The sequence below is a fragment of the Colletotrichum costaricense genome, assembly GCF_030867565.1.
Source record: "Colletotrichum costaricense strain IMI 309622 chromosome Unknown Scaffold_24.1, whole genome shotgun sequence".
Taxonomy (NCBI): domain Eukaryota; kingdom Fungi; phylum Ascomycota; class Sordariomycetes; order Glomerellales; family Glomerellaceae; genus Colletotrichum; species Colletotrichum costaricense.
Window position 1 is genome coordinate 568,694 of NW_026848253.1, and position 22,981 is coordinate 591,674.

The 22,981-nt window shown below is 53.0% G+C and overlaps 9 protein-coding genes across 9 annotated transcripts; 6 read left to right on the forward strand and 3 right to left on the reverse strand.

Moving 5' to 3' along the window:
* Nucleotides 1–1,336: 1,336 nt before the first annotated feature.
* CCOS01_15579 (uncharacterized protein) lies at nt 1,337–1,645 on the reverse strand (the record flags this gene model as incomplete). The annotated part of the gene is made up of 1 exon (XM_060463718.1): nt 1,337–1,645. A coding segment is annotated over one exon (309 nt), but the record flags the coding sequence as incomplete, so codon positions are not given.
* Nucleotides 1,646–4,212: 2,567 nt separating this feature from the next.
* CCOS01_15580 (uncharacterized protein) lies at nt 4,213–4,485 on the forward strand (the record flags this gene model as incomplete). Its single annotated transcript, XM_060463719.1, has 1 exon — nt 4,213–4,485. A coding segment is annotated over one exon (273 nt), but the record flags the coding sequence as incomplete, so codon positions are not given.
* An 886-nt stretch (nt 4,486–5,371) lies between these two features.
* CCOS01_15581 (fungal specific transcription factor domain-containing protein) lies at nt 5,372–7,727 on the forward strand (the record flags this gene model as incomplete). Its single annotated transcript, XM_060463720.1, has 3 exons — nt 5,372–5,420; nt 5,469–5,592; nt 5,645–7,727. The coding sequence occupies 3 exons, from the start codon at nt 5,372–5,374 to the stop codon at nt 7,725–7,727; spliced, it is 2,256 nt and encodes a 751-aa protein (XP_060305864.1).
* Nucleotides 7,728–11,109: 3,382 nt separating this feature from the next.
* CCOS01_15582 (E3 ubiquitin-protein ligase CCNB1IP1) lies at nt 11,110–12,533 on the forward strand (the record flags this gene model as incomplete). Its single annotated transcript, XM_060463721.1, has 6 exons — nt 11,110–11,186; nt 11,244–11,483; nt 11,537–11,658; nt 11,720–12,097; nt 12,152–12,175; nt 12,478–12,533. 6 exons carry the CDS (start codon nt 11,110–11,112, stop codon nt 12,531–12,533), a joined length of 897 nt encoding a protein of 298 aa, XP_060305865.1.
* Nucleotides 12,534–12,894: 361 nt separating this feature from the next.
* Nucleotides 12,895–13,365, forward strand: CCOS01_15583 (uncharacterized protein; the record flags this gene model as incomplete). The annotated part of the gene is made up of 1 exon (XM_060463722.1): nt 12,895–13,365. One exon carries the CDS (start codon nt 12,895–12,897, stop codon nt 13,363–13,365), a length of 471 nt encoding a protein of 156 aa, XP_060305866.1.
* A 3,697-nt stretch (nt 13,366–17,062) lies between these two features.
* Nucleotides 17,063–19,197, forward strand: CCOS01_15584 (GDA1/CD39 family protein; the record flags this gene model as incomplete). The annotated part of the gene is made up of 2 exons (XM_060463723.1): nt 17,063–17,075; nt 17,147–19,197. The coding sequence occupies 2 exons, from the start codon at nt 17,063–17,065 to the stop codon at nt 19,195–19,197; spliced, it is 2,064 nt and encodes a 687-aa protein (XP_060305867.1).
* Nucleotides 19,198–19,690: 493 nt separating this feature from the next.
* On the reverse strand, nt 19,691–20,305 carry CCOS01_15585 (uncharacterized protein; the record flags this gene model as incomplete). Its single annotated transcript, XM_060463724.1, has 1 exon — nt 19,691–20,305. The coding sequence occupies one exon, from the start codon at nt 20,303–20,305 to the stop codon at nt 19,691–19,693; it is 615 nt and encodes a 204-aa protein (XP_060305868.1).
* A 613-nt stretch (nt 20,306–20,918) lies between these two features.
* Nucleotides 20,919–22,081, forward strand: CCOS01_15586 (NUDIX domain-containing protein; the record flags this gene model as incomplete). Its single annotated transcript, XM_060463725.1, has 2 exons — nt 20,919–21,043; nt 21,124–22,081. 2 exons carry the CDS (start codon nt 20,919–20,921, stop codon nt 22,079–22,081), a joined length of 1,083 nt encoding a protein of 360 aa, XP_060305869.1.
* Nucleotides 22,082–22,301: 220 nt separating this feature from the next.
* On the reverse strand, nt 22,302–22,815 carry CCOS01_15587 (RNA polymerase Rpb8; the record flags this gene model as incomplete). The annotated part of the gene is made up of 2 exons (XM_060463726.1): nt 22,302–22,407; nt 22,469–22,815. The coding sequence occupies 2 exons, from the start codon at nt 22,813–22,815 to the stop codon at nt 22,302–22,304; spliced, it is 453 nt and encodes a 150-aa protein (XP_060305870.1).
* Nucleotides 22,816–22,981: the final 166 nt, after the last annotated feature.

Consider the following 22,981-nt stretch of genomic DNA (forward strand, 5'->3'; position numbering starts at 1 on the left):
ATGTACGAGCCTCGAAGGTGCACACTCGAGAGCGCCCATGCGGCATTTCGCAGTCTTCGTGATCACTCCCGCGTATATCCCGCAGGAGGCCTTACAAGTTACGGATAGTCGTCGGAGAGGCCCTTGTCATTCTGATTACTCGCAAATTGAGCATACTCTGGGACCGGACTCGCGGAAGAATCTGGCTGAGTAAATCACGGTTACACTGCCCCGGTCGACCGTCGGCTTGAGAAGTTGCAAGCTTCAGTCAGCGTCGGACACAAGCCGCTACTGGAAGGCCAACCATGCTTCATGCAAACATACGCACCCCTACCTCCACAACCCGTGACTCAAAGATCCCCGCAGGAGAAGCGCGGCTAGACAGGAGACGACAAGTCTAGACGGTTCGCCGGGTCCGATACCCTCTGCTATTGCACAATCCTGAATCTGGGGAACCATGCCTTCAGGAACCTTGGAGATCATCCTCTGCAGACCATGGACAAGCTACTGCAGGAGTGCCTGGTGGTTTGCGACTGCGAAAACGATGCCGCCTCGTTGATCGACGTGATCAAAGACCATCTTTTGCGGTGTTCTGTGATGCCAAAACATATCTCAGCCTGTAGTGTTGCCACTGGCCGGGAGTACCGCGTGAGGCACATGGCAACTCAAAGAGGGATATATCCCACAAGCCAGCATATGCCGTGGTCATGCAGATTAGCGAAAGACATTGTTTCATCTCAGGTTGTCGGGGAGGCCATTGTTCCCTGTAGTGGCGCGTGTAGTCGGCATTAGAGAGAGAGTAGTCTTCTCTTCAAAATCCAACGGTATGCAGGAGCAGGCACCCGCTCCAGGCCAGCGAGGAAGGGCGCCTAAGAGTGAGGTGCTGTCGGCTGACCGGATCGAGCATACCACACCTTAGTCGATGTGTTTTAGACTTCTAGTCATGCCTGGTCGATGGAGGAGGGAGGCAATGTTGTGGGGTATCGAATACCCAGTAAGTGCGGATGCATTGCACGAGGTCAACCGCGAAGTGAAGGTTAGCTCTTGTCGAGCACATGAGCGGTCACCGCCACAGTACCAGGTCTTCAGTGCGGTGCGTCAGCGGGAGATTGAGACACAACGGCCCAGAGGCAGACGTGGTGGTGATAAGATCAGGGAGTCCCTCAGTGAGCCGTGTGTCGTTCTTTGGGTCCGCAAAGACCTAGATGCATTAGTGTGGCTTTTAGCAGTTGAATAGGCGTTCCTTACTTTAGGCAAATCTGCTCCTTTAACGGATGACGGGCGGCAGACAATACGCAGGGGACATGGGAACGGTTCGTCGGGAGAGGTGCCAGGTACAGCTCCTCAGCAAGGCGTGTCATTGCGTGGAAGGCTGTCCACCTGATGTGTCTTGCCGTTGTTGATTAGTGCAGGCTCTCCAGGTACAGTTGTCCCGTCCAGGTCGCGCACGCGAGACTCTGAGCACATACCCAGTAATGATGGAGGCCGGCCGGAATAGAAACCAAGGGAGGAAAGGTCGAGACGGTAGAGGAGGCAGCGTGGTTGGAGGAACCAAACTTGTAATGCAAAGGGGTGTGGGGAGGGTAGGAGCGGTTATGGAGCTATATGAGACGGGCGGCAGATTCAAGTACTCCAAGAAGTAGAGGGAAGAAGCAGAAAAGAAGAAATAGGCGCATGCTGGTGTGACATGGGCTGTGATGAATGCGTGACTGAGCCGCCTCGTCCGTCTGGCGCTCCTGTGAGAGGTACCCGTCGGTAGGGCCGGTCGTCCTGGATCGATGAAGCCAAAATTGAGACCCACGATGGGCGGCACATGCCGGCGGGAAGTGCTTTGAAACAGCCGAAAGCTTTCGGGATCGAAGCCGGGCAGAAATAAGGTCTCTCTGTTGGAGTGTAGTGGAAGCAAGTCTACTGAGACTTGGAAGATGCACCTATACTTAAACGCTGCTATGACTTCTAGACAGCTTCACGACGCTTGCCGCGAGTTTGGTCGCCTTCGGGTTCTATAATGCGGCTTCCCATGACGAGGTTCACGATGAAACAATAAGACAGCCTTTCAGAGTCCGGCAAGCCGTTGATCAATTTCCTGCTTTTCGTTCGGTCAAGATGTCATCCCCTGATGGGCCGATGAGGGAGGGATGGTAAGCAAGCCGGCCGAAGTGAGATGCAATGAGCCGGTCCGCCAGTTAGAGCAGACCGGATCAGGACAGAGCAGAGGTGTAAGACATGAATTGATCAACCATATCGGACTGCTGTCGGGCTGCCGCATGAGGCCGAGAAGGTGTCGTCTCGTCTGTACATGGAAAACAGAGTCAGATGTCAAAGAAATTTGTGTCCCCTCACAAATTGGAGGCCGTCTTCTTTAACAAGGATGCGGGGACAGCTTGGAGAAGCAGGGGGGAGGAGGGGGAGGGGCTTTAGAAAGAAGGTGTACGGATACCCTGGATCGGCGGTGGTACCACCCTGTTTATTTCTTCCACACCTCCTCCCTTCACCACACGCCTCTACCACAGTAGGCGAATTAGCCTGGCACCCAATCTATGAGAGGAAGTCCATGGTGACCGGCTGTCAAGATGGAGAGGATGGATAAAAAATTGAGAAAAAAGAGCAGACAATGGAGCTTAGAGACAGGCTAAAAAGACTTGGTGTGCGATGCGCGTATGGATCTTGCTCCACATGTTCAGGACGGCTGCGGATATGCGCGGAGACGGAGACGGAAGGCCTGAAAGACACACCAAGGCTCGAAAAGAAAGGGAATAGAGGGTCGGGCAAGAGTCAAGAGCTTCGCGTTCGGCTAGGGCGGTACGGATAATAGCGCGCTGGTAAGGGATTCCAGACCGTGGTTATTGTCGTCGTTGAAATGAGGTGTAAATGCCATGGCTGAGGCGGGACTACATATTACCGGTGTGGCTGATGCTATTACCTTAGGTAAGCATGGAGAACCTGCCTCTTTTGACGCGAAAGGGGAACTGCTTTCCTGCCTCCCTCACGTCGACGGTCGCACGGTTGCACACGTCCAGAATTCGAGAAGGAAAAAGAAAGTTGGAGATAATGGTCCGTGTCTACTACGTATATGTTCCTTACTTAAGCACTGCTAAGGTAATGGAAGGCATCGTGGGCATTCGCGGACCGCAAGAAAAGCAATAACTTTAGCTTCACACGCCAGGGGTTCGGCCCCGCCCGATTGATATTCCCCACCAGTCAGTGGCTGACGGCTGTCACTGGGCACTTCAACCTAAACACTACTTCACCCGCTTGCCGTCCAACGTGGAAGCCATTGCCACTTGCAATACGCACCTGACCGTGGATCAAGGTCCCAGGAACTATGTCTGAGAACGAATAAGGATCCCAGTAACCGTTCGGATGCCAGATGTGATGTGATGCGATGCGATGCGATGCGATGTTGCCTACAAGGTGTTTCTTATTACACACCTCCGTTTGGCAGTAAGGTACCTTTCCTTGCCTTACATTACCTTACTTTACTTTATGGATACATGTCTAAGGCATAGAAGGAAAGAGGTACCGAGGGTAAATTGATCACATCGGGTGGTGGACACGCGCAGTAGGTAATCACGGTTGCGAGCGGTACGTTCACATCGTTGTCCCGTCTTCCGTTCTGTCCTCTGAGTGGTCTGTCAAACCCGTGGTCCGGTACGCTACCCCACTTTGACCCGACGTCCCCCCGCCCTCCCATCGCCGGTTTCCCCGCCCCCAGACCACTCTCTCACTCTCTCATTCACTCATTCACATTGCTTGCCCTCCCCCAACCGCCAAACTTTGCCTGTTGATTAATTTAACAATTTGCCCATCGGTCCGGACGACAACACCAACCGTGTCCACCCATCCCTCCTGCGACTTCTTCGCTCCCATTTTCGCAAATCTCCTCACAACGAGGTTTAGAGCCATTTGCGCACTGCAACCTTACCCCAATCCCCATATTTTCGTCCGTACATTAGCCCATCGTGCCGTGTCACCTGAGCTGTGTTGTTGGTGTCGCTAACTGCTGACTTGCTGTATCTAGCAAACCTGCATTCTCCCACCCATCCCATCTTTCACCAGCCACAGTGACACAAACCTGTCATCCCTCCTCATCCTCATCCTTCTCCACACTCTCCAGATTTTCTGCCCCAATCACAGATCGCCTTGATATCCAAAGGGGGTGTGTCTTTCGCTTCATCCTCCGCTTCTTCCTGCTTTGCCTACCAATGACTTCTACTGCTATAAACCAACGATATAGCACTCTACCTACCAACAGTGATCTGCGCTGCTTTTACGCCTCTCCCACCATCTGAACTCTCTGTACCACGGTGCCTGTGTGCCTGTGTCGGCCGCTCGGTAGTGGCCTTGGCCACGATCCTCAAGCCCCTGGAGTCCAAGACACCGCCACGAGGCTTCCCATCATGCCGTCCCACTCGAATCTCTGTGAGGCCAGGTCCACCACTCAGCGTTGCGCTTCACTCAGACCAGCGAGTTGTCGTACCTAGATGTTTTGGTCTGATGATATAGTGTCTGGCGTGCCTAGGTATCGTTCCCGTCCCTCCGGGATTTGGCCCTGTTACGGTCCCGTTCACTCTCATGATCCGTCCACGCCCCTCCTCCAGGGATTGTGGGACAAGAAACCCCGGTCAGCGTTCCTGGCACTAGGTGCGAGTCTACGGCTCCACGCTGAACCTCGCAGGTTTGACTTTGACCACCTCTTCGGCTCGTCGCCTCCAAGGCTCCAACACGCCCATGTTTGTACACTCAATCCACTTCTCTCGGTTCCCCTCGTCCTAGCTCATTCTGCCCTCTGCCTCTTTCTCTCACTCTCTCTCACTCTCAAGAAATAGCCCACCAGCCGCCTCTTTCACACACCATGAACATATGCAATCGACATTCTACAGATGTCACCTCGCTATGGACCAGAGACACTTTGAATCTGGATCAAGCCCCCCTCCATTGTGAGCCCCCCAGTCACTTTCTTGGCCGTCTAGCCTGGTTTGGTTCCGGCCGGCCAACCCTAAGCTCAATTGCCTGTCCATCTTGCTTCACGTAGCCGACACGGCATTGAGGTTCCATCGTCTCTTTTCCCTCTCATTCAGTGTACCTCGAGACCCATGCTGCTTTTCCCCACACCCAGTGTTGCCGCGCCGGGTCCCTCGAATGGTTGCCGTGCTCGGGAGGGTACTTCATTTTGACTCTACTCAACAACTCTCTCTTCCAGTTTGTATATAATGTCTGCGTCTGCGCCAACCTTGTTGACGAACTGATCTGTGCGTCTGGATTTCCCGCAAAGACAAAGATAGATCTTTTGATCATCTCAACGCCTCTTGACAGAATTACCCGAGGCTCTTGCGAATTATCTCAGCTTCTCATCGGCCAGAGCAACTCCATCTTCTCGGCAACCGCGAACATGGCTCCGTCCATCTCAGTACCCGCTCAGGGTGGAATGTTTCACACCTGTGAGTCTCTTTGAGCCGTGATTGTCTTCTCCAACTCACACCATCCAGTCCAGGGCGTGACGCCACGGAAGCAGACGTCAGAGTCGCAGGAAGGCGGCAAATCGACGAGCTCGTCAGGCTCGAAGAGAATCACTACCCCACATGCTTGTGCCGAGTGCAAGAGACGAAAGATGTACGTTCCGCTCGGCCTCTCTTGACCCGATATCATCTGACCTCTTTGACAGCCGCTGTGATGGCCAACAGCCATGCGGCCAATGTCTCTCAAGCCGGGCTCCCAAGCGCTGCTTTTATGACAAGCACAGACAGCGCGTCATTCCGTCTCGCAAGACGCTCGAGGCACTCTCACAGTCTCTCGAAGAATGCCGCTCTGTGCTCAAGCGTCTTTTTCCCCATCAAGACGTACAATCGTTACTCCCATTATCTCGCCACGACCTCCTTGGTCTCCTTGAACACCCGGTCCTGGATACGCCAACCGCGCTACCCTCACCGCCTCTCAACACCTCCCCCCTCTCACAAGAACTAGACTCCCCGGTTTGCTCCGGCTCCGAGCGGGGCTTCTCGAGCCTCGAGCTCATGCCTGGTCGGGACACCGAGTGGGACGAAGAACGCCGCGTACGCGATCCTATCCCCATTGAGGCCGACGATGTCAACGCCCTCTCGCTGTCCGTGGACCGTCAATCGTCATATCTCGGCGCCTCTTCAATCAAAGCAGCGCTCATGTGTCTCATGAAGGTTCAGCCGGCACTTCGCAACGCGCTCACCACGCCGCTCCAGAGCGCCGAAGTCACACACAGCTTCCCATCTATGCGACAGAGAAGCGCCGTGCCCAAGGATACCCAGCGCATCCCGTGGTCATGGAAGGGCCAGACGCTCATTGATGCTTACTTCAAACGCATTCATGTCTTCGTTCCCATGCTGGACGAGGCCGCTTTCCGAGCCGATTATCTGGAAGGCCAGCGCTTTGATGCCCCCTGGCTAGCATTACTGAACATGGTCTTTGCTATGGGCAGCATTGTCGCTATGAAGTCGGACGATTACAACCACATCAACTACTATAATAGGGCCATGGAGCATCTGCCCATGGATGCCTTTGGCAGCAGCCATATCGAAATGGTGCAAGCCCTCGCGCTGATCGGAGGCTACTATCTGCACTACATCAACAGACCCAACATGGCCAACGCTGTCCTTGGCGCGGCCATTAGAATGGCAAGCGCCCTTGGCCTTCACAGAGAGAGCCTGGCGCAAGGGTCCAGCGACATTGCCGCCGCCGAGACCAGACGCCGTACGTGGTGGAGTCTCTTCTGCCTCGATACATGGGCAACAACAACAATGGGACGACCCTCGTTCGGCCGATGGGGCCCTGCCATTAACATCCGGCCGCCAGAATTTGGAATCAGCCAGGGCCGGGACTCTGCGCAGCACGCCGGCATCTTGCCCCTCATCGAGAACATCAAGTTCTGTAAGATTGCCACGCAGATCCAGGACCTGTTGGCCATTTCGCCCCTCCTCCGCGCAGAAGACCGCTGCAACCTCGACGGGCAGCTGGTCAACTGGTACAGCAGCCTACCGTGGCTCCTGAGAACGACGGACCCCTGCGCGGAGCCGTTGTACATTGCCCGATGCATCATGAAGTGGCGATATCAGAACCTGCGGATGCTCCTCCACCGACCCGTTCTGCTGAGTCTGGCTAGCAACGGCTCGCTGTCTCACGTGGCCGAGCAGGACGTCACGGCCATTGAGACATGCCGCGAGCTCGCGAAGCAGACCATTGAGGATATTGCCCGGGAATGGACTCGCAACCAAATGTCTGGATGGAACGCTGTGTGGTTCCTCTACCAAGCGGCCATGATCCCACTGGTCAGCACGTTCTGGGAATGGAATAGCCCGCGTGTGGCCGACTGGCACCAGCAGATCGAGACGATCCTCGACCTGCTGGAGGCCATGGAGGACTGGTCATTGGCGGCGAAGCGTAGCCGAGAGGTCGTGTGGCGAATGTACGAAGCCTCTCGACAGCCGTCGATGCGGTCAGAAAGCCCTCTGCAAGGGTTGGCGGGCGAGCAAGGGATGCTGATGGCGGAGGCGGAGCTGCACATGTCACCCATCGGCCTGGAGCCGGAAGGGATGGGCATGATGGGCATGCTCGATCAGCATGGACTATGGGATATGGACGGCATGTATTGGGGCCAGGGTCCTGACCAGGCCGTCGACTTTTCCCCGTACAACGTGAGCGAGCATATGATGCATATGGACTACGGTATGATGGGCAGCCAGGTAGCCGGCATGGAGGGCGGCTTCTTCGTCCACTGATGTGTCACATTAGGGATTTTGCTCTGGCTTTGTTTCTCTGGTACATACTTGGATCCTGATGCTGGGATTGGGACACTTGGCGGAGGGCGTTATAGGCCGAAGCCAGAGACGCTGTACATAAGCTCGCATGCCCAAAAAGGTGAGCCAAATAGTGCTCGGAGTTTCTTGGAACGTACGCCAGTCACATTGACGGGGCCAAAAAGAGGAAAGGGGGGAGGGTGGCGGGCGCGCCTGAAAGCATGGAAAACGGGACATGATGGCAGCGAAGATTACTGGAAACGCCCCGAAATGACGATGACGATTTTACGTATGACCTGCAATCAAACGAGACCCCATGAAGAAAACAAACTGTGACAAGAGACAGCCTGGAGCTCACTTTAACCCCGGGCTCACTCGCCGGCCCGCCGTTGGCAACAATGACATCGACCACGTGTGTTTTTGCCATGCGAGGAGCTACTCTGGAGTGCCGGCAAGGCAAGACTGGGCCTCGTCGGCCGGTCCTACGATCCTAATGAGTCCCTGCGTGGCCGCATAACTTTACGTCCTGCTGCGGCCATGGCAGGCACATGGCTGTAAAGAGGCCTTGGATGCGAGTGATGTGCAGAGTCCTACGTACCGCGAAGTCATGGAGCATTATTCAACTTTCCCATCCTTGAGAAGCGGGAGGTTGTTCCATAACAAGACGTGCTCCAGAGCATCAGCGAATTATAAGTCTGCTGACGAATAGCAGGAGCTTCACCTACCCCTGAACAACACATAGCGCAAGTGTACCTTACCTCGGGTTGCACAACTATGACAGGGCACAAAGGAGGGGACTTTTTGTTACTCATTTCAAGCATAACGTCGCGATCGGGAGAGCGGGCGATCATGCCATGGCGTCGGCCGAGACGAGGCTGGCTGGGAGGTGAGTGGTTGGAACGGAGCAGGATGGTTCGTCAAAGGTTCGTCAATGGTGGCCATTTCTCTTAGCGTCATGCTCCCCATTCCTCAAAGAGAAGCTTGGGGTTCATGCAGAGGTTAGAGCTGGAGAGGTTGAGGTTGAGGTTTCCATGATCCGAGGTAAGGTGAACCAAGCTAGGATGAACGCGCAGATATCCGAGAGGACCCGAGTTGCGATTGGGCGGGTAAATGGGATGGTGGAGGTGTCAAGGATGGCCTCTCTGGGATGTCGGCCCGCAGAGAGCAGAGTTACCCCTGTTCTGTACTCCCCCTCATAGACGCCACGCACCCCACACATCCAGAATCATCCCATGATCCTTGTTCTAGTCCTGGTTCTTCTGACTTCTCTGTAGTCCCTGTTTTCCCCTACCCTCTGGCGCCTCACATGCCTCGCTCTTCCTTTTATTTCTCATTGTACCTTGCCTGCTACGCCACATAACGATTCTACGGTGATTTGACAATGTAGGCGATCGGCAGAGACCCTTGTCGCCGTGGTGTTCTTCGTCTGTCCGGGGAAAATAAGATAGTGTTGAATATTTAACGAGATGCCACGCTACTGGAGCCTTTCCAGCGCGAAGAGCCTTATAGTGCGCGACGAGCATGCCTCTATCCTTGTTTTGAGGACCAGCTTTGTCTCACCGTTGGGCAAGAGCAGAGACATGAAAACGCGTATCTGTACGATGAGCGAATCATAAGTCTTGTTTGCTAGAGAATGCCAGGAACATTTCACTAGGAAGAGGACCGTTAAGCTCAATGATGCTCGTATACCGCTGCCAGGCCCTTTCTGGCTCAAATGAGTCTCATCAGAGGTTGACGTACTTGACAAGGGGCTTCTGCAGGAGTGTGGCGTCGAGAGAGACGCCCGACGCCCGTCATAACAGATGCCGAACCCAGTCATTCTGTACTCCACGGCAATTCAATAAGATATATCTTGAGGTTGTACACAATGAAACCTGACATTACACTCTGTGTCTAGTTGCCGCGACTCTCGCTTCTGTGACGTTTGTGTGCCTTCAATTGAAGACTATACCACAGTACACAAGGGTTGCGGTGTTACATTGTAGGCCAGGATGTAGCCTTCTTCTAGATTCTAGACTCCCAGTGACTAGTGTTCTTTGCCAATTGAGCCGAGAGACTTAATGCTAGGGCGCCAGGACACGATGTGACTCGGCCGTCCCACCACGAATAAGGCTTTGCTCATCTCTTGACACCGGGCCTAAGTCCCCGATGGCACCGGCGTGCCAATAGCCTCGGTCGACGGGATGCGACGAGGCATACGAGTCATGCCTCCAGCGGGCGGTGCGACCACCGGGTCATGCTCTGCTCAGAATTAGCGGAAAACACCGAGGCTCAATATTGTCCCTTCGGACTCCTCGAAGTCTTGGTGAAACTCATTGGGGACCACTGAGCTACCGGTAATTAGACGAAGTAGAAAGCGAAGCAGAATTCTGGTGACACTGCTTCATGCATGTCTCATCGTCGACACGGCCACAGCGGCGAAAAGTGCCGGCCCCGCTGATTCGGTTAACTGTGGGTCACCCAAACCCGGCCGATAGACCGAGACGAAACGAACCGCACTGCGGGGATTGGGGGCCGTTGGGATGCGCCCCACTCCGGTGCAGTCGGGCTGGGTCTCCCACCGGCTCCGGCAGCCGACTTTCTAGATGCTTTCCTCAGCTTCGAAAACAGACGATCGGCCTCCTATTCGCAACATTATTCGTTGAGAAACAAGACAAAGGCGGCAGTGTTTCCATCACTTCAAGGGCAAGCCCGTCAGTATCGTAAAGTGAGTTCAAGCGATGTTGATAGGCCAGGCATCTCATTTCAATACTATGTGACCCATCCCTCTTCTCTCGCGGAAGAGTCACGGCCATATCGTAGGCGGGTATCTACTAGCATTTACTCGAGGAACGACGAGGCAGGAGCATCTTCATAAGTCCATGGTGTAAGTACTAGGTACGTGCCTGCACCAAATGAAGGTGGGTAATTGTGGTAGGTCCTCGCCACCTTCCTTACCTTAAGGTACCTTACCTATCGTGAGGGCGGACCTCACTTATCAGTTTGCGCACGCGGAGAAATATCGGCCAGCGCACTGCCCTACGAGGAGGTCAAATGAGGAAAGTACCCCAGGAAGGCTAAGTCCAACATCAATGAAATTCTTTACCCGCAACAATGGCATCCGTTCTTCTCTCGAACGCTCTTGAACTACCGATACCTTTCACCTCTGGGAAGTTCTTTTGAGAAAGATCCGAGATAGAATCGAACCTAGTCCTCTGGACAGGCACTCGCACTTTGCGAGCGAATCACGAAAATCCATACTCTGTCTTCGAAACAACTACTCGATACATCGCGGCGGTGAAGAGCCAGACCAGCATCGAGGTTCCCCAAACGTAGCAAATCCTACAGCCTCCCCTTAATCCAACGGCCAGCATCAGCGTTGGCCATGGAACATACTCTTAAATGCAACGTTCTCAAGTGTCGGAAAGAGCTCAGTGACCAGGCCTTGGTCACCACGTGCAGGTGAGTAAGATATCCTTGAGCAAATCAAGCAGCCGCTAGCTAACTGAACCTGTGCAGCCACATCTTTTGTGTAGACTGCTCTAAGCGTCATGGCTTGACGGGCCAAGCTCAGGTTCGCCGCAAGTCGTGCCCGGCTTGTGAATGCCAGCTCAACAATCCAGACGACGCTGTGGTGACCAACTTGAACCTGACCGAAGACTACAAAACCAGCGTTCTCAGCGGGCTGAGCCCCAACATAATCATGGAATGTGCAGGAAGGGCTCTGAGCTTTTGGGCCTACCAGACAACCCAAGAAGTGTGAGTTGGTCCCTGTCCCAATTCCTTCGGCATTGGTCACTTACCTAGCATAGTATATACCAGCGCTATCTCGAAAAGACGCTGACGGAGAAGCTGAAAACCCTAAACACCAAATTCGAAAAGACGGTGGGTGATGCGAATGCCGACATTTCGAGTCTCCAGGAAAAGATGCGAGGTACGAAACAACAGCGTGGCCGTCTTTTGAGGTCACAGACAAGTTTGCTAATTTCCAGTAGCTCTCTCAGTTGACTACGACGACATGCGACGGAAACACGAAGAACTTGCGCGTTCCTACCAAGACAAGTGCCGCAAGCTCACACAAGTTCAGGAACTCTACGACAAGGTCAAGCGGAAAGCCGAGTTGGGACAGATGGAGGCTGCCGCCTCGGATGCAGTTGACTCCAACCTTCAATACGACTTACAATTACCGGCTTTTGAGTTTCCTGAACCCGCAGCGAGGCAAAACATCTACGAATCGCAGTCGCAGTCTGCGTACAACAATGCACATTCCTACGTCGGGCCGGAAAGGGGACATCGAAGACCTCTTGCTGGCGGAGGAGGTTCCGGGCCGCTTTGCGACGACAGAGCTTGGTCAAAACCAGGACCTGCGCAAGGTAAGCCGGATATTATTAACATGCGACGAAACTGCACGCTGACAAAATGCGAAGGCGGCATCATGAGCACCCCACGAGGTACACCCCGAGGACATGCCAGTGGCAGCCATGAAAGGTTCGGGCTATCGATTGCGTCCGGGCTGGGAACGGGAACGGGAACACCAATGCCTCGCGGTCCCTCGGGGAGCCTCCCACTTGCAAAATACCCGCCCATATCGCGTGGGCGAGGTCTTGGAGTTGGCCTCTCTTCCGGTATCCGGACTGGTCATACCAGTCACAGTAGTCATGGCTCTACGGGACGCGACGAAACGGAGCCATATTTTTATCGTATTTCTTCCATCCTTCGCCTCTGAAACATCGCGACTAACGACTTGGGACAGCAGTCAAACGTCCAGGCCTTGCTCCCGCAGCATTTGGTCATTTGGCGGACCCGTGACATGGGCCATGATTGTTCTCTTCGAGAACAGATGCCTTTGTTGTCTAGACACGTGTTTGGAGGGAACAATAGATGGAGAAGTTGCAAAAGGAATATGGACGATAGACGACCCACATATTTGTTTTCAACATGAAGGCTCTTGTTCAAGAGTTTGAAACGAGGTCGAGACCTTGTTCGAGGATGGGCCACGAGTTGTAGCCGAAGTAGCAGGAGCCTTTGGGTACGGAGATGTGACTTATATCAGGGGCGATGACGGTAGGCGTTTGACAGTCCTTTGGTAATTGATATACGCATATCAGTCTTGTCTTTAGTCGATTTGAGTTGCTGAGCCTGCCAGCGAGAACTCGGTACACTGTCAGTCATGCCACGATTCGGCCGACCAAGGTCCATCAAGAGATACAGCTCAACGTCGTCGTTGTCGCGTGTGGGCGAAGAGCGTTACATCGAAACTGGCCAAGAGAGTCCCAAGACTATGCCGAAGAAACGGAAGAAACTGCAAAAGTTCAACAGACCTCGCGCCAAGAGCGGCAGCAACGGCGATATGTTAGGCGGCAGATGGCTACAAGCAGCAGCGCAACGATCGGTGCAGTGGTGGCGACAGTGCAGAGGTAGGAGACACAGCCTGGAAGCACGAAGACAGCAGAAACCTCGACTACTAGTTTCGTCACCGATGCATGTCGACAGCAGTCAGACGGCCTTGGTTTATAGCGCATTGCCTGTTCTCCCGGAGCTGGGATCCGGGCCACCGCATAGGCGCAAGCTGGGATTGCAATGGGAGGCGTTGGGGAGTCATCCCATCTGGAGGACAGGTGAAAGCCAGGACGAGCGTTGACAGTGGGGTGAGGGGTCGGCGACGGATGATGCGCGGCGGGAGGGCGGATGCCATTCGCTGCAGCCCCGGACGATGGTGTATGACGTTGGTGCTCAACATCGGCGCTCGGTGGTTTCAGATATCAAAGCGGGCGGGAACAAGACACAAATCCAAGGAGAGTTGGTGATGCTGGTAGAGCAGACGGGATGTTGAGACGAAAGAAGGCTATAGATGGGAAGTTAAGCACAGCGTGATATCATTGGGGGCGGGGGTGGGTCGACGAGCTGCCCCTTGCAAGCAGAAGTGATATTGACTTGGACTTGGAGAGCTTCATTCGACCCAAGTATTGTAGTGTAATATGTTGAGTGTGATACGGAGCCATGTTGTTCCGGGGGACACTCGAGAGCCTATAAATCAATCCCTTTGATAGTCACGAGGAATAAGAAAGAAAGCGAATAGCAAAAGGAAGAAAGTCTCGACTTGATACATGCGTGGCGGTTTGAAGACAAGTTGCCATACATGTACGATGGACCCCGCAACCATGTGGTTGATTAGGTTGTGCACCAATTTCAAGATGGGAAAAGAAAGAGCAGAGAAGGGAATAAGAAATTATCTCGGGCCAAGGTTGCGATAGCAGACGGGGCAATCCTCGTCGTAACCGTGGGCCGGTTAGTTTATTAGTTGCGTGATGGCCTGCATGCATCCCTTGGCACTGTCTTGCAGCACTGTGCCCTGCATCTGCACAACTCCGCTCGCTCATAGGACTGCAGTCGATAAGGTCGCGAGACTCGTGGTTGGAGTGGGGGGGGGGGGGGCATATATCTCTTGCACCTGGTGGACATGTGATGAGGTAAGCATAAAGTTCGGAACCGTGGAAACGACGGTTGCAGAAGGAGCTTCCCAAATTCCGTGCCTACCGGTAGCCTGCCATGCCTGCCTCGAGGTGCGACGAAGTGCAAGTAAGGTACATCGTACGTGGCGAGCACAGTGTGCTCCGTAGTCGCGCCGTGGCATTCCCGCCTGGCCAATCTGACACGCCAAGTCAGGGGTCCAACCAAGTTCTGCAGTCCGACAGCAGGGGTACCTGCTAGTGAACTCACTAGCCCAGTGAGCAATCCGAAGAATTCTCACGGTGCACGGGCCAGAGGGAGGCGACGATGGCGAGTAAGGGACCACGGCACGCCCGACCGGCGACACTTGCACTGCAATGGACGCTGCAGCGTGCACAGTGGCGCGCTGCGCTGGATTACCTAGTGCTTGCTACTGGTGTGGTCCCCCAATTCTTCCGAGGCTTCTTTTCCTTCCATTAGTTGATGCACGCGCCGGCACGGTCCTTGAGTCGAGGGAGAAGGAAGTGAGGGATAAAGTCGATGGCCCGCGGGTTGATGGTCCCTATCAGTGAGAAACCTCTAGTGTACCTATCTGCAATGCTGCATAACAGCTCTGGGCGATGATCAAGGGAGGACACACAAGATAAGGTACCTTAGCAGTTGGCACCGTGATTTCTGAGTACCTTGTTATCGAAAAAAGTTAATTCTTTCTAAGTTATAAGTATAAGAATATAGTTTTAATAAAATAATATAATACTTACTTATTACTTAAATTAAGATATTTTTTTAAGCTTATTATAAAAAAAAGATAATTATATTATTAATTACTTATTATTAAAGTTTATAAGTAGTATTATAGTTTTAATTATAATAATTTTATTTATAATAAATAAAAAGTCTAATTATAAGTCCTTTAAAAACCTCTAATTAAGAGTTATAAAAGCTTTTAAATTAAGTTAAAATACTTATTAAAATATTAATAACTAAACTAACTTTATAATAATAACTTTAATAAAAAACTTAATAAATAATACTAAAATCCTTATTAATATTAAGTACGATTTATAAAGCGTAATAACGTAGTTATAAAATATTATTAATATATTTTATATTAAAAAGGGTATTATTAATATTAATAAAATAAATAAGGCCGTATTAATATAATACCTTAACTTCTTTTTATAGCTTAAGAATAATTATTTTAAATAGTATTAAAAATCTATTAAAAAGCTTTTTTAAGTATTTTAATATATTTATTATTATTTTTATAATAATAAGATTCTTAGTATTTATATATAAAAATAAATTATTTATTTTTAAATAATAATATTAGCTTATTAATAAGCTATTAAAACTACGATTTTAATAATCCTTTAATAAAAAAGAAGGTAAAATAAAAAAAAATAGATAAGAAAAGGGTTAAAGTTAAATAGTGCGGAATTCGAGGGTAGGGTAGCGTCTATATGTACTGTAGCAATCCTCTAGTAATATAAAACGATAGAGTTAAATAGTGGGCACCGTGATTTCAGCGCAAGTATCCGTACATCGAGATGCAGAAACCCCCGAGAGCATTTCCGTCCAACCTTCCATTGGGTGCTGTCACGGCAGGTACAGTGTAGCCCTGGGCGACAGTACCTAAAGTATCCGGCAGTCGAGGGTAAAAGGCACGTTCCCCCGAGGGCACCAATCATGACCAACAATCAGACGGTTACGCACTCCCTCGTTTGAAGTCAAGACCGGCGCAGACACACAGCCAGACGGCTTGCCATCTTTCAACTCCCGTCACCTCACCTTTAGGACTAGTGTTGAAAAGGGTAGCCAGCCACTATTCTGTAGTCTCAGTCTGTATGCTGCCTGCAGGCACTGAGGCACCTTGGGTGCTTGGCTAATCCTCCAAGGTAGGTAAGGTACTTAAGCAAGTGCCCGACACAGTGCCGAGACTTGCTCTAGCCTCCAGCTTCCATTGGCTATCCGTGTTTTTCTCGCTGATAAGACATGAGATAACAGAAACCACCTACCTTTACAGTGTGCGTGGATGCGTAATCTCTGGCTGAATGCAACCCTGTCCCGTCATTCTGCCACCCTGTCACCTCAGTAATCCCATTCCCAGAGGGACCAACTCATACCAAGGCGTGCCAGCCCAGGCCCCAACACGAGCCACACCCCCTGTCTCCGTCTCCCGTCGTCGTCTCCGTTTGCCTACTGCGTATGTCTGTTCACCCACTCACCTACCGCGAGTGCGTCTGCGTCTCCATCAGCTCCCTCCACTCCAGAGTCCCACCCCCGAGTCCTAGAACCACGTCTCCAGACTTCTTTTCTCTCCCCGTCCCTTCCATTTGCCTTGGCCGTTTATTCCCCTGACGCCGGTAATCAATCGAGCAATCAATTGCCAACCTTCGTTCTCCAATCTCTCCTGTCCAATCTCCAGGATGACCGACGCTCGCTTGAATCAATCTTAAACGACAAAACTCTCTTGAAATCAGTTTTCTGCCGCTGCGCCCTGCCTTTACGACTACCCAATTGTTTTTCAACTAACCCATTCCGTTGCCAACACCTATCGTCCTCTACGCGAACTCTGCCCACCTCGCCGCGAAACACGACGATCCTCGATTGCGACTGGTCTTGTGTAGGCGTTTTCGAAATCCCTCGACCTTGACCACCAAGGGAGCAAATCTCGAAAGAACAAACAACCGACTCGAATCGATCAAACGAACGAGTCTCAAGGCGCCGTACCACCACGCTTACTCGACCTCGATAACGACTCCTCTGTCATCAGCCGGGTTCCCTTCGCCCATGCCATAATCCCGCCTCGCCTTCTGCCTTCTGCAACCTACCCACGCCAAACCTGCCGCAAATAAGCCGCAGCTTGACTGCGCCAGCTGCTCCTCATGGGGAAAAAATGTACGCTCATAGAAGACATCGCGTTTGACGTTGTACTGTGCAACCAGCTGACTCAAGTGTTCACTGAATAGGGCGATATGGAATCATCTTTGATGCTGGTTCCTCAGGCACACGCTTGTACGTTTACAAATGGAAGGATCACGTCAAAGCCATAAAGCATGCCACTGTGGAAGAGCTTCATAGTCTGCCCAAGATCAAGCTGCAGACGAGCGAAAAGATTCGCCCTGGCGTGTCCTCCTTTGCCGAGAAGCCAGAAGAGATCGGCCACGGACACCTGGAATCCCTCATCAACTTGGCCCTAAAGGAGGTTCCCGACAAGAAGGTTGCCGACACGCCCGTCTACCTCATGGCTACGGCCGGCATGCGTCTCCTTCCCGACCACCAGCAAAAGGCTCTCCTCCGCAACATGTGCTCCTACCTACAACAAAACACGCGATTCTCTCTACCCGACTGCAATACCAACATCCAGGTAATCTCTGGGGAGACTGAGGGTCTGTACGGCTGGCTCGCTACAAACTATCTGCTTGGCGGTTTCGACCACCCCGACAAGCACACGCACGGTAAAGGCCACCACACATACGGCTTTCTGGACATGGGAGGTGCCTCGGCGCAGATTGCGTTCGCGCCAAACAGCACAGAAGCTGAGAGGCATGCAGACGATCTAAAGCTTGTTCGCTTGCGCACCCTGGACGGCAGCACCATTGAGCACAGGGTCTTCACCGCCACCTGGCTTGGCTACGGCGCGAACCAGGCCCGCGAGCGTTATATCGACAAGCTCAAAGAACAGTACGGCAAGCCCAACGACCTCGAACTACCGGATCCGTGCCTCCCTGCGGGCTTGCGAACAGACGTCAAAGGCGACCCTGTCGAGGCTGAGTCTGTGGGCAAAGAACTCTCCCTACTCGGCACCGGTCGATTCGACGAATGCCTGCGCCAAACCGAACCTCTCCTTGGAAAAGACACTCCGTGTACAGATGAGCCTTGCCTCCTCAACGGCCAGCACGTACCAAACATCGATTTCGACGTGAATCACTTTGTCGGTGTCTCGGAGTTTTGGCACACGACCCACGGAGTATTTGGAAAGGGTCACAAGACGGCATACGACTTGGCAACATACCAGAAGAACGTGGTGGACTTTTGCACACAGAATTGGGTGGATATCGAATCCAAGATTGATGCGCGAAAGAAGTCTTCTGCCCAGAAAGCAAAGAATGCCCAGGAAGCCTGCTTCAAGGCGTCCTGGCTCATCAATGTCCTTTACGAAGGAATCGGCATCCCGCGACCAGGACTTGAACATACGCCGCAACCCGGTCTCAACGTCACGAAGGGTATCCTGGAGGAAGCCAAGGAAAAAGGGTTCGTCGATCCCTTCCAGCCAGTCAACGAAATCGATGGCGTCGAAGTCAGCTGGACCCTGGGTAAGATGGTGCTGTATGCCGCCGGTCAAGTTCCCCCCTCAGGAAGTGCCCAGCCGGTTGGCTTTGGAAGCAACGTTGCCGGCGCGACCGACTTTGAGCCCGCGGGATCCAAGTTTTCCCCTATAACGATCGGAGATAACGACGACGACGACGATTGGGATGCTGATGAGCTCCTGGACAAGGCGAAGACGAAATCTGGATCTGGTCTCCTGGCTTTCATCCTGGTTCTGGTTGTCTTAGCCTTTTTCCTGCGCAAGCGAGACCGCCGAGCACGATGGTTCGGCAAGGTTGCGTCTGCCGTTCGTGGAACGAGACGTCCGGGCAGTCCTCGCAAGTTCGGGCGGGGCTTTTCATTCACCAACAAGCTTTTCGGACGGTCATCGGCAACCTACGAACGAGTTCTTGAAGAGGGCGATGCCGATCAGTTCGAGCTAGGCTCCGTCGACTCTGATGAGAACGAGCACTCTGACAGCAGCGAGGGCTCCAGAGCAGGTCATTCTTCCGGCCTTGCCACCCCGAAACTCAACATTGAGCGATTCGACGACGCTCGACCAACCTTTTCGATGGACCGCGGTGGTTTGGCAGTGAGAACGGAGAGCAGAGAGAGGCTGGTACCAAGTCTGGTGAATGCGGGACGTCGCAGTCGCGCTGGTAGTCCGACACGACTGAAGAGTCCGCTTATGAAGCCCTTGGATGAGGATTAAGTAACAGAGATGCCTGCTATACGCAGTGTAAGATTATGCATGCCTGCTAGCGACTGGATGGGGATATCACCTGGGTGTTTTTTTAATTCTTCTTGTTCATTCTTCTGGAGACGGCGTTTATCAGGCATGATGGATTGGCCCAGCATCAAGGCCCTTCTGGGCTTTTCGGAATGGAGGCAGTTAACGGCGTTTCATCACACGGGAAGTGTCACCGGGCCGCTTTAGACGAGAGATTGTTTTTTCTTTTGGGAGGCATTGCATGGCATTGAGCTGTCGCAGATTTGTTTGTTCCTCTTCTGCGTTGGGTGTTGTACAACGCCGAATCGCCAGTCCTTTCCAGCCCAATTTTTCAAACAGATGACAATGAAGACTAGACCGCGTTTGTCTACGTGTATTGAACATGAATTTAATGAAATCATCTGTTCGGGTATCAGATTAAAAGTGCTATGTACTAGGCAAAGAGGAACATGTGAGCAAATGGCGGTGGGCATCCTTAGTCTTGCGGTCTTTCGAGGAAGCTCGGATCGGACCGCACGCGACTTTCAAACTTTTTCCACCACTCTTCAAATGCCTTAAGCGGGACGACCTCGACACCTCCCGGCCCGGCCGTGCCGCTGAAGCTCGCGAGGAAGTTGAAGGCGTTTTTGATTATGTTCTGCGCCAGAAGCTGCGTGGACGGCTGGGAGGAAGCGTTGGAGGAGGAGGAGGCCTTGTTGGCGGAGATCTCTTGGATGCGGGAGAAGACGGACTCGGCGGGCTCGACCGAGACGCCAATCATGACGCTGGGGTCACCGCCGTTGTTGGCATTGCTGCCGGCGTTGAGTTTAAAGGTTGCGCTTTCTTTGCCGCTGCCGATGCCGCCGAGGAACTTGAAGTTTGGCGTCTGGCCCGTTGCGGTGGCGGCGGCGACGTCGGCGGCCGTGGCAAAGTAGATTGCGGCTGCGGTGTCGGGGGGCAGGACGATGCCTGGGAGGAGCATGACTGTGATGTGGGAGAAGGGTCTGGCAGCGGAGATGGAATAGAGGAAGGAGGTTTCCGAGGGCGCCGATGTTGGGTCCGTCAGCAGGGGCTGGCCGGCCGGGACGATGCCGAAGAGTGGGCCGGACATGGCGGTGGACGCAATAATGACTTGGATGATGTGGAAGGCCGTTTGATAGCGTCCCGTGAACGACTCGGAAAATCTGGTTGAAGAGGGTGAGAAATCGCTTTGAAGCTTTGAAGCAAGTAGCTTAGCTTGTTGGCTGTATATCAAAGAGATGATTACCAGCGTACTTATACAAAAACGGGAGCTTCTCGGAGGGAGACGAAGTTCTAGGCTTCAGTGCTTGAGGACTTTGCGAGAGAATGAGGTTGGCGATGAGGTGAGCAGCACCGGGTCAAGTACAATTATTGTCGAACTCCAAGGTGGGGGGAGGGGCAGCTGCATTAGGTCGTGGAGGAAGCCTCGAGACGATGGAAGAAGCCTCGATGACACTAGCCAATCATATGCTTGTATCGGATCCGCTACCCGGTTGACGGATATACCCTTACTCTGTCTGTACTTGCCGTTGCGAAGTCCGACTCGAGGGGTCCAAGATTTTGATGCCGGTTCTTATTGCTGGACACACGTCACTTCCGGCATCGGGGTCAGACTTATATGCATCTCGACGTCGTTTCGAGATCCGGCTGCACCTTATTCTAGACCACGCCTTCCTCGCATCTTTCAGAGCACACAACAACACATGCTACGATCGTCATTGAACCCCGGCCGGATTTTCACCCAGTTGCTTCTCAAGACGACCAAGAGAACATACTCTGACAAGATGAAGACCTTCACCAACATTGATCTCATCGACCAGGTCGACTCGTGAGAAACACTGGCACTGAGCATATTGTACCCCGAGGCCGAGCCCCCGCAGCTGACCCAGGATGCAGATATCCGTACAGGCAGCCCCAAGTCAACACCCCCAATGCTGAGACGTTTGGCTCAGTGTACACTCTCATTTTCAACGACGAGCAGGGCGATGTACCTCTCGGATACGTCCTGCCAAGGGTGGTCGACGAGCTGCTCAAGGTACCCGAAAGCATCAAAGGGGAAGTCCAAGTCGACTCGGAGAAGCGCACTCTCAGAGCCTTCCAAGGGCCGACGTTAGAAAGCCGCAGCAAGCTGGCGGCGGACCTCTCTGAGTACTGGAGAGCCAACGACACCTTCCCCATCCTCCGGGGTTGGCGCGACGAGCTGTGGCCTGTGTACGGCCGCAATGGCGAACTCCTTTTCGACATTGAGAGGGCCGCCTCAGGATTGTTCGGTGTCATGCGATACGGCGTTCACTTGACGGCCTTTGTGCGTGACCCGTCAGCGAGCCACGGTATCAAGATCTGGGTTCCGCGTCGCTCTCCGACCAAGTCAACCTTCCCCGGCATGCTGGACAATACCGTTGCCGGCGGACTTATGACGGGGGAAGACCCCTTTGAGTGTGTCATCCGTGAGGCAGACGAGGAAGCCAGCCTGCCGGAAGAGATTGTTCGCCATCAGACCAAGTTTATTGGCGGCGTCACGTACATTTACATCACCGAGGCAGAGGCGGGCGAGGAAGGGCTGATTTATCCCGAGGTTCAATGGATTTATGATCTCGAACTACCCGCAGACGTTGTGCCGCAGCCAAAGGACGGCGAAGTCGCCGAGTTCAGCCTGTGCACGGTCGAGCAGGTCCGCGAAGGACTCGCACAAGGCGTATGGAAGCCAAATTGCGCGCTGGTGGCTCTCGACTTTTTTATCCGCCGGGGTATCTTGACTAAAGAGAACGAGCCCGAGTACGATCAGATTGCGCAAAGAATCCATCGACGAATGCCGTTTCCTGGGCCGCATAACCAGGACCCGTCTCTAGGGGCTATGGATGCTTGAGCCAGGACTAAAGTTCCGAGATCCGGGGAATATCACGAACAACCTGGCTTGCTCTTTCAAATATTTTTCCTGACGCCTTTAACTCCGGTGCCCATGCTCTGGCTGTATAGGGCCATACAACTTCTGTACAGCCTTTTGTAGTACCTCACTTTTATGCGCGCCAGAATAGAGAGAGTAAGCGTTGGAAATCCCATTGCGAAAAGTTCCAGTATCTTTTCAATCATTTCTTGATAAGCAGGTAGACGTAGTCGACTCTCAGCGGGGTCAGCTTCTTGTAGGGGCCTTCGAGGGACATCAACAGGCCTCCGAATGAGACGTAGGCCTTGCTATAATTGCAGCACGGTCAGCTTCTGCGCGGCGCACTCGATTCAATGCGGGAACACGAACATGGTTTGACCATCGTCGGCGTCCTCGAATTTGTAGATCTTGCCGTAGCAGACGTAATCGAACATATCAGCCAATGACGGCTCACGGTCCTGGGTGCCCTTGGTCACGTCCCGCCATCCCTTCTCGTCGTCCTTGCTGCCATCGTGGGCCAGAGAAGTCGCGAGAACCACGTGCAGGCTGTCGGAAACGGAGGCAGAGAATAGCTCAATGTTGATGTCGAGGGTCATGAGCGTCTGGTTGTCGGTCGAGGTGGCCGAGATACGGGCGACTCTGTCGTACTTGGACTGGTCGTAGTTGGTGACCGTGAAGGACTCCTCGAAGAGGGTAACATCGCCGCTGCCAGACATAATTGCTGTATAATTTGGTGTGCTTCTCCGAGGTGAATGGTACGAGTAATTCGCGGTATTGTCGTCGGTTGTTGCGAGGAAGATAACCAGGTCTTTCGTTCGGAGGCGCAAAGGCTTGAGGATCGTGAGCGACGGCAAGTGGCTTTCGAGATGTGGTGTGTGAAGC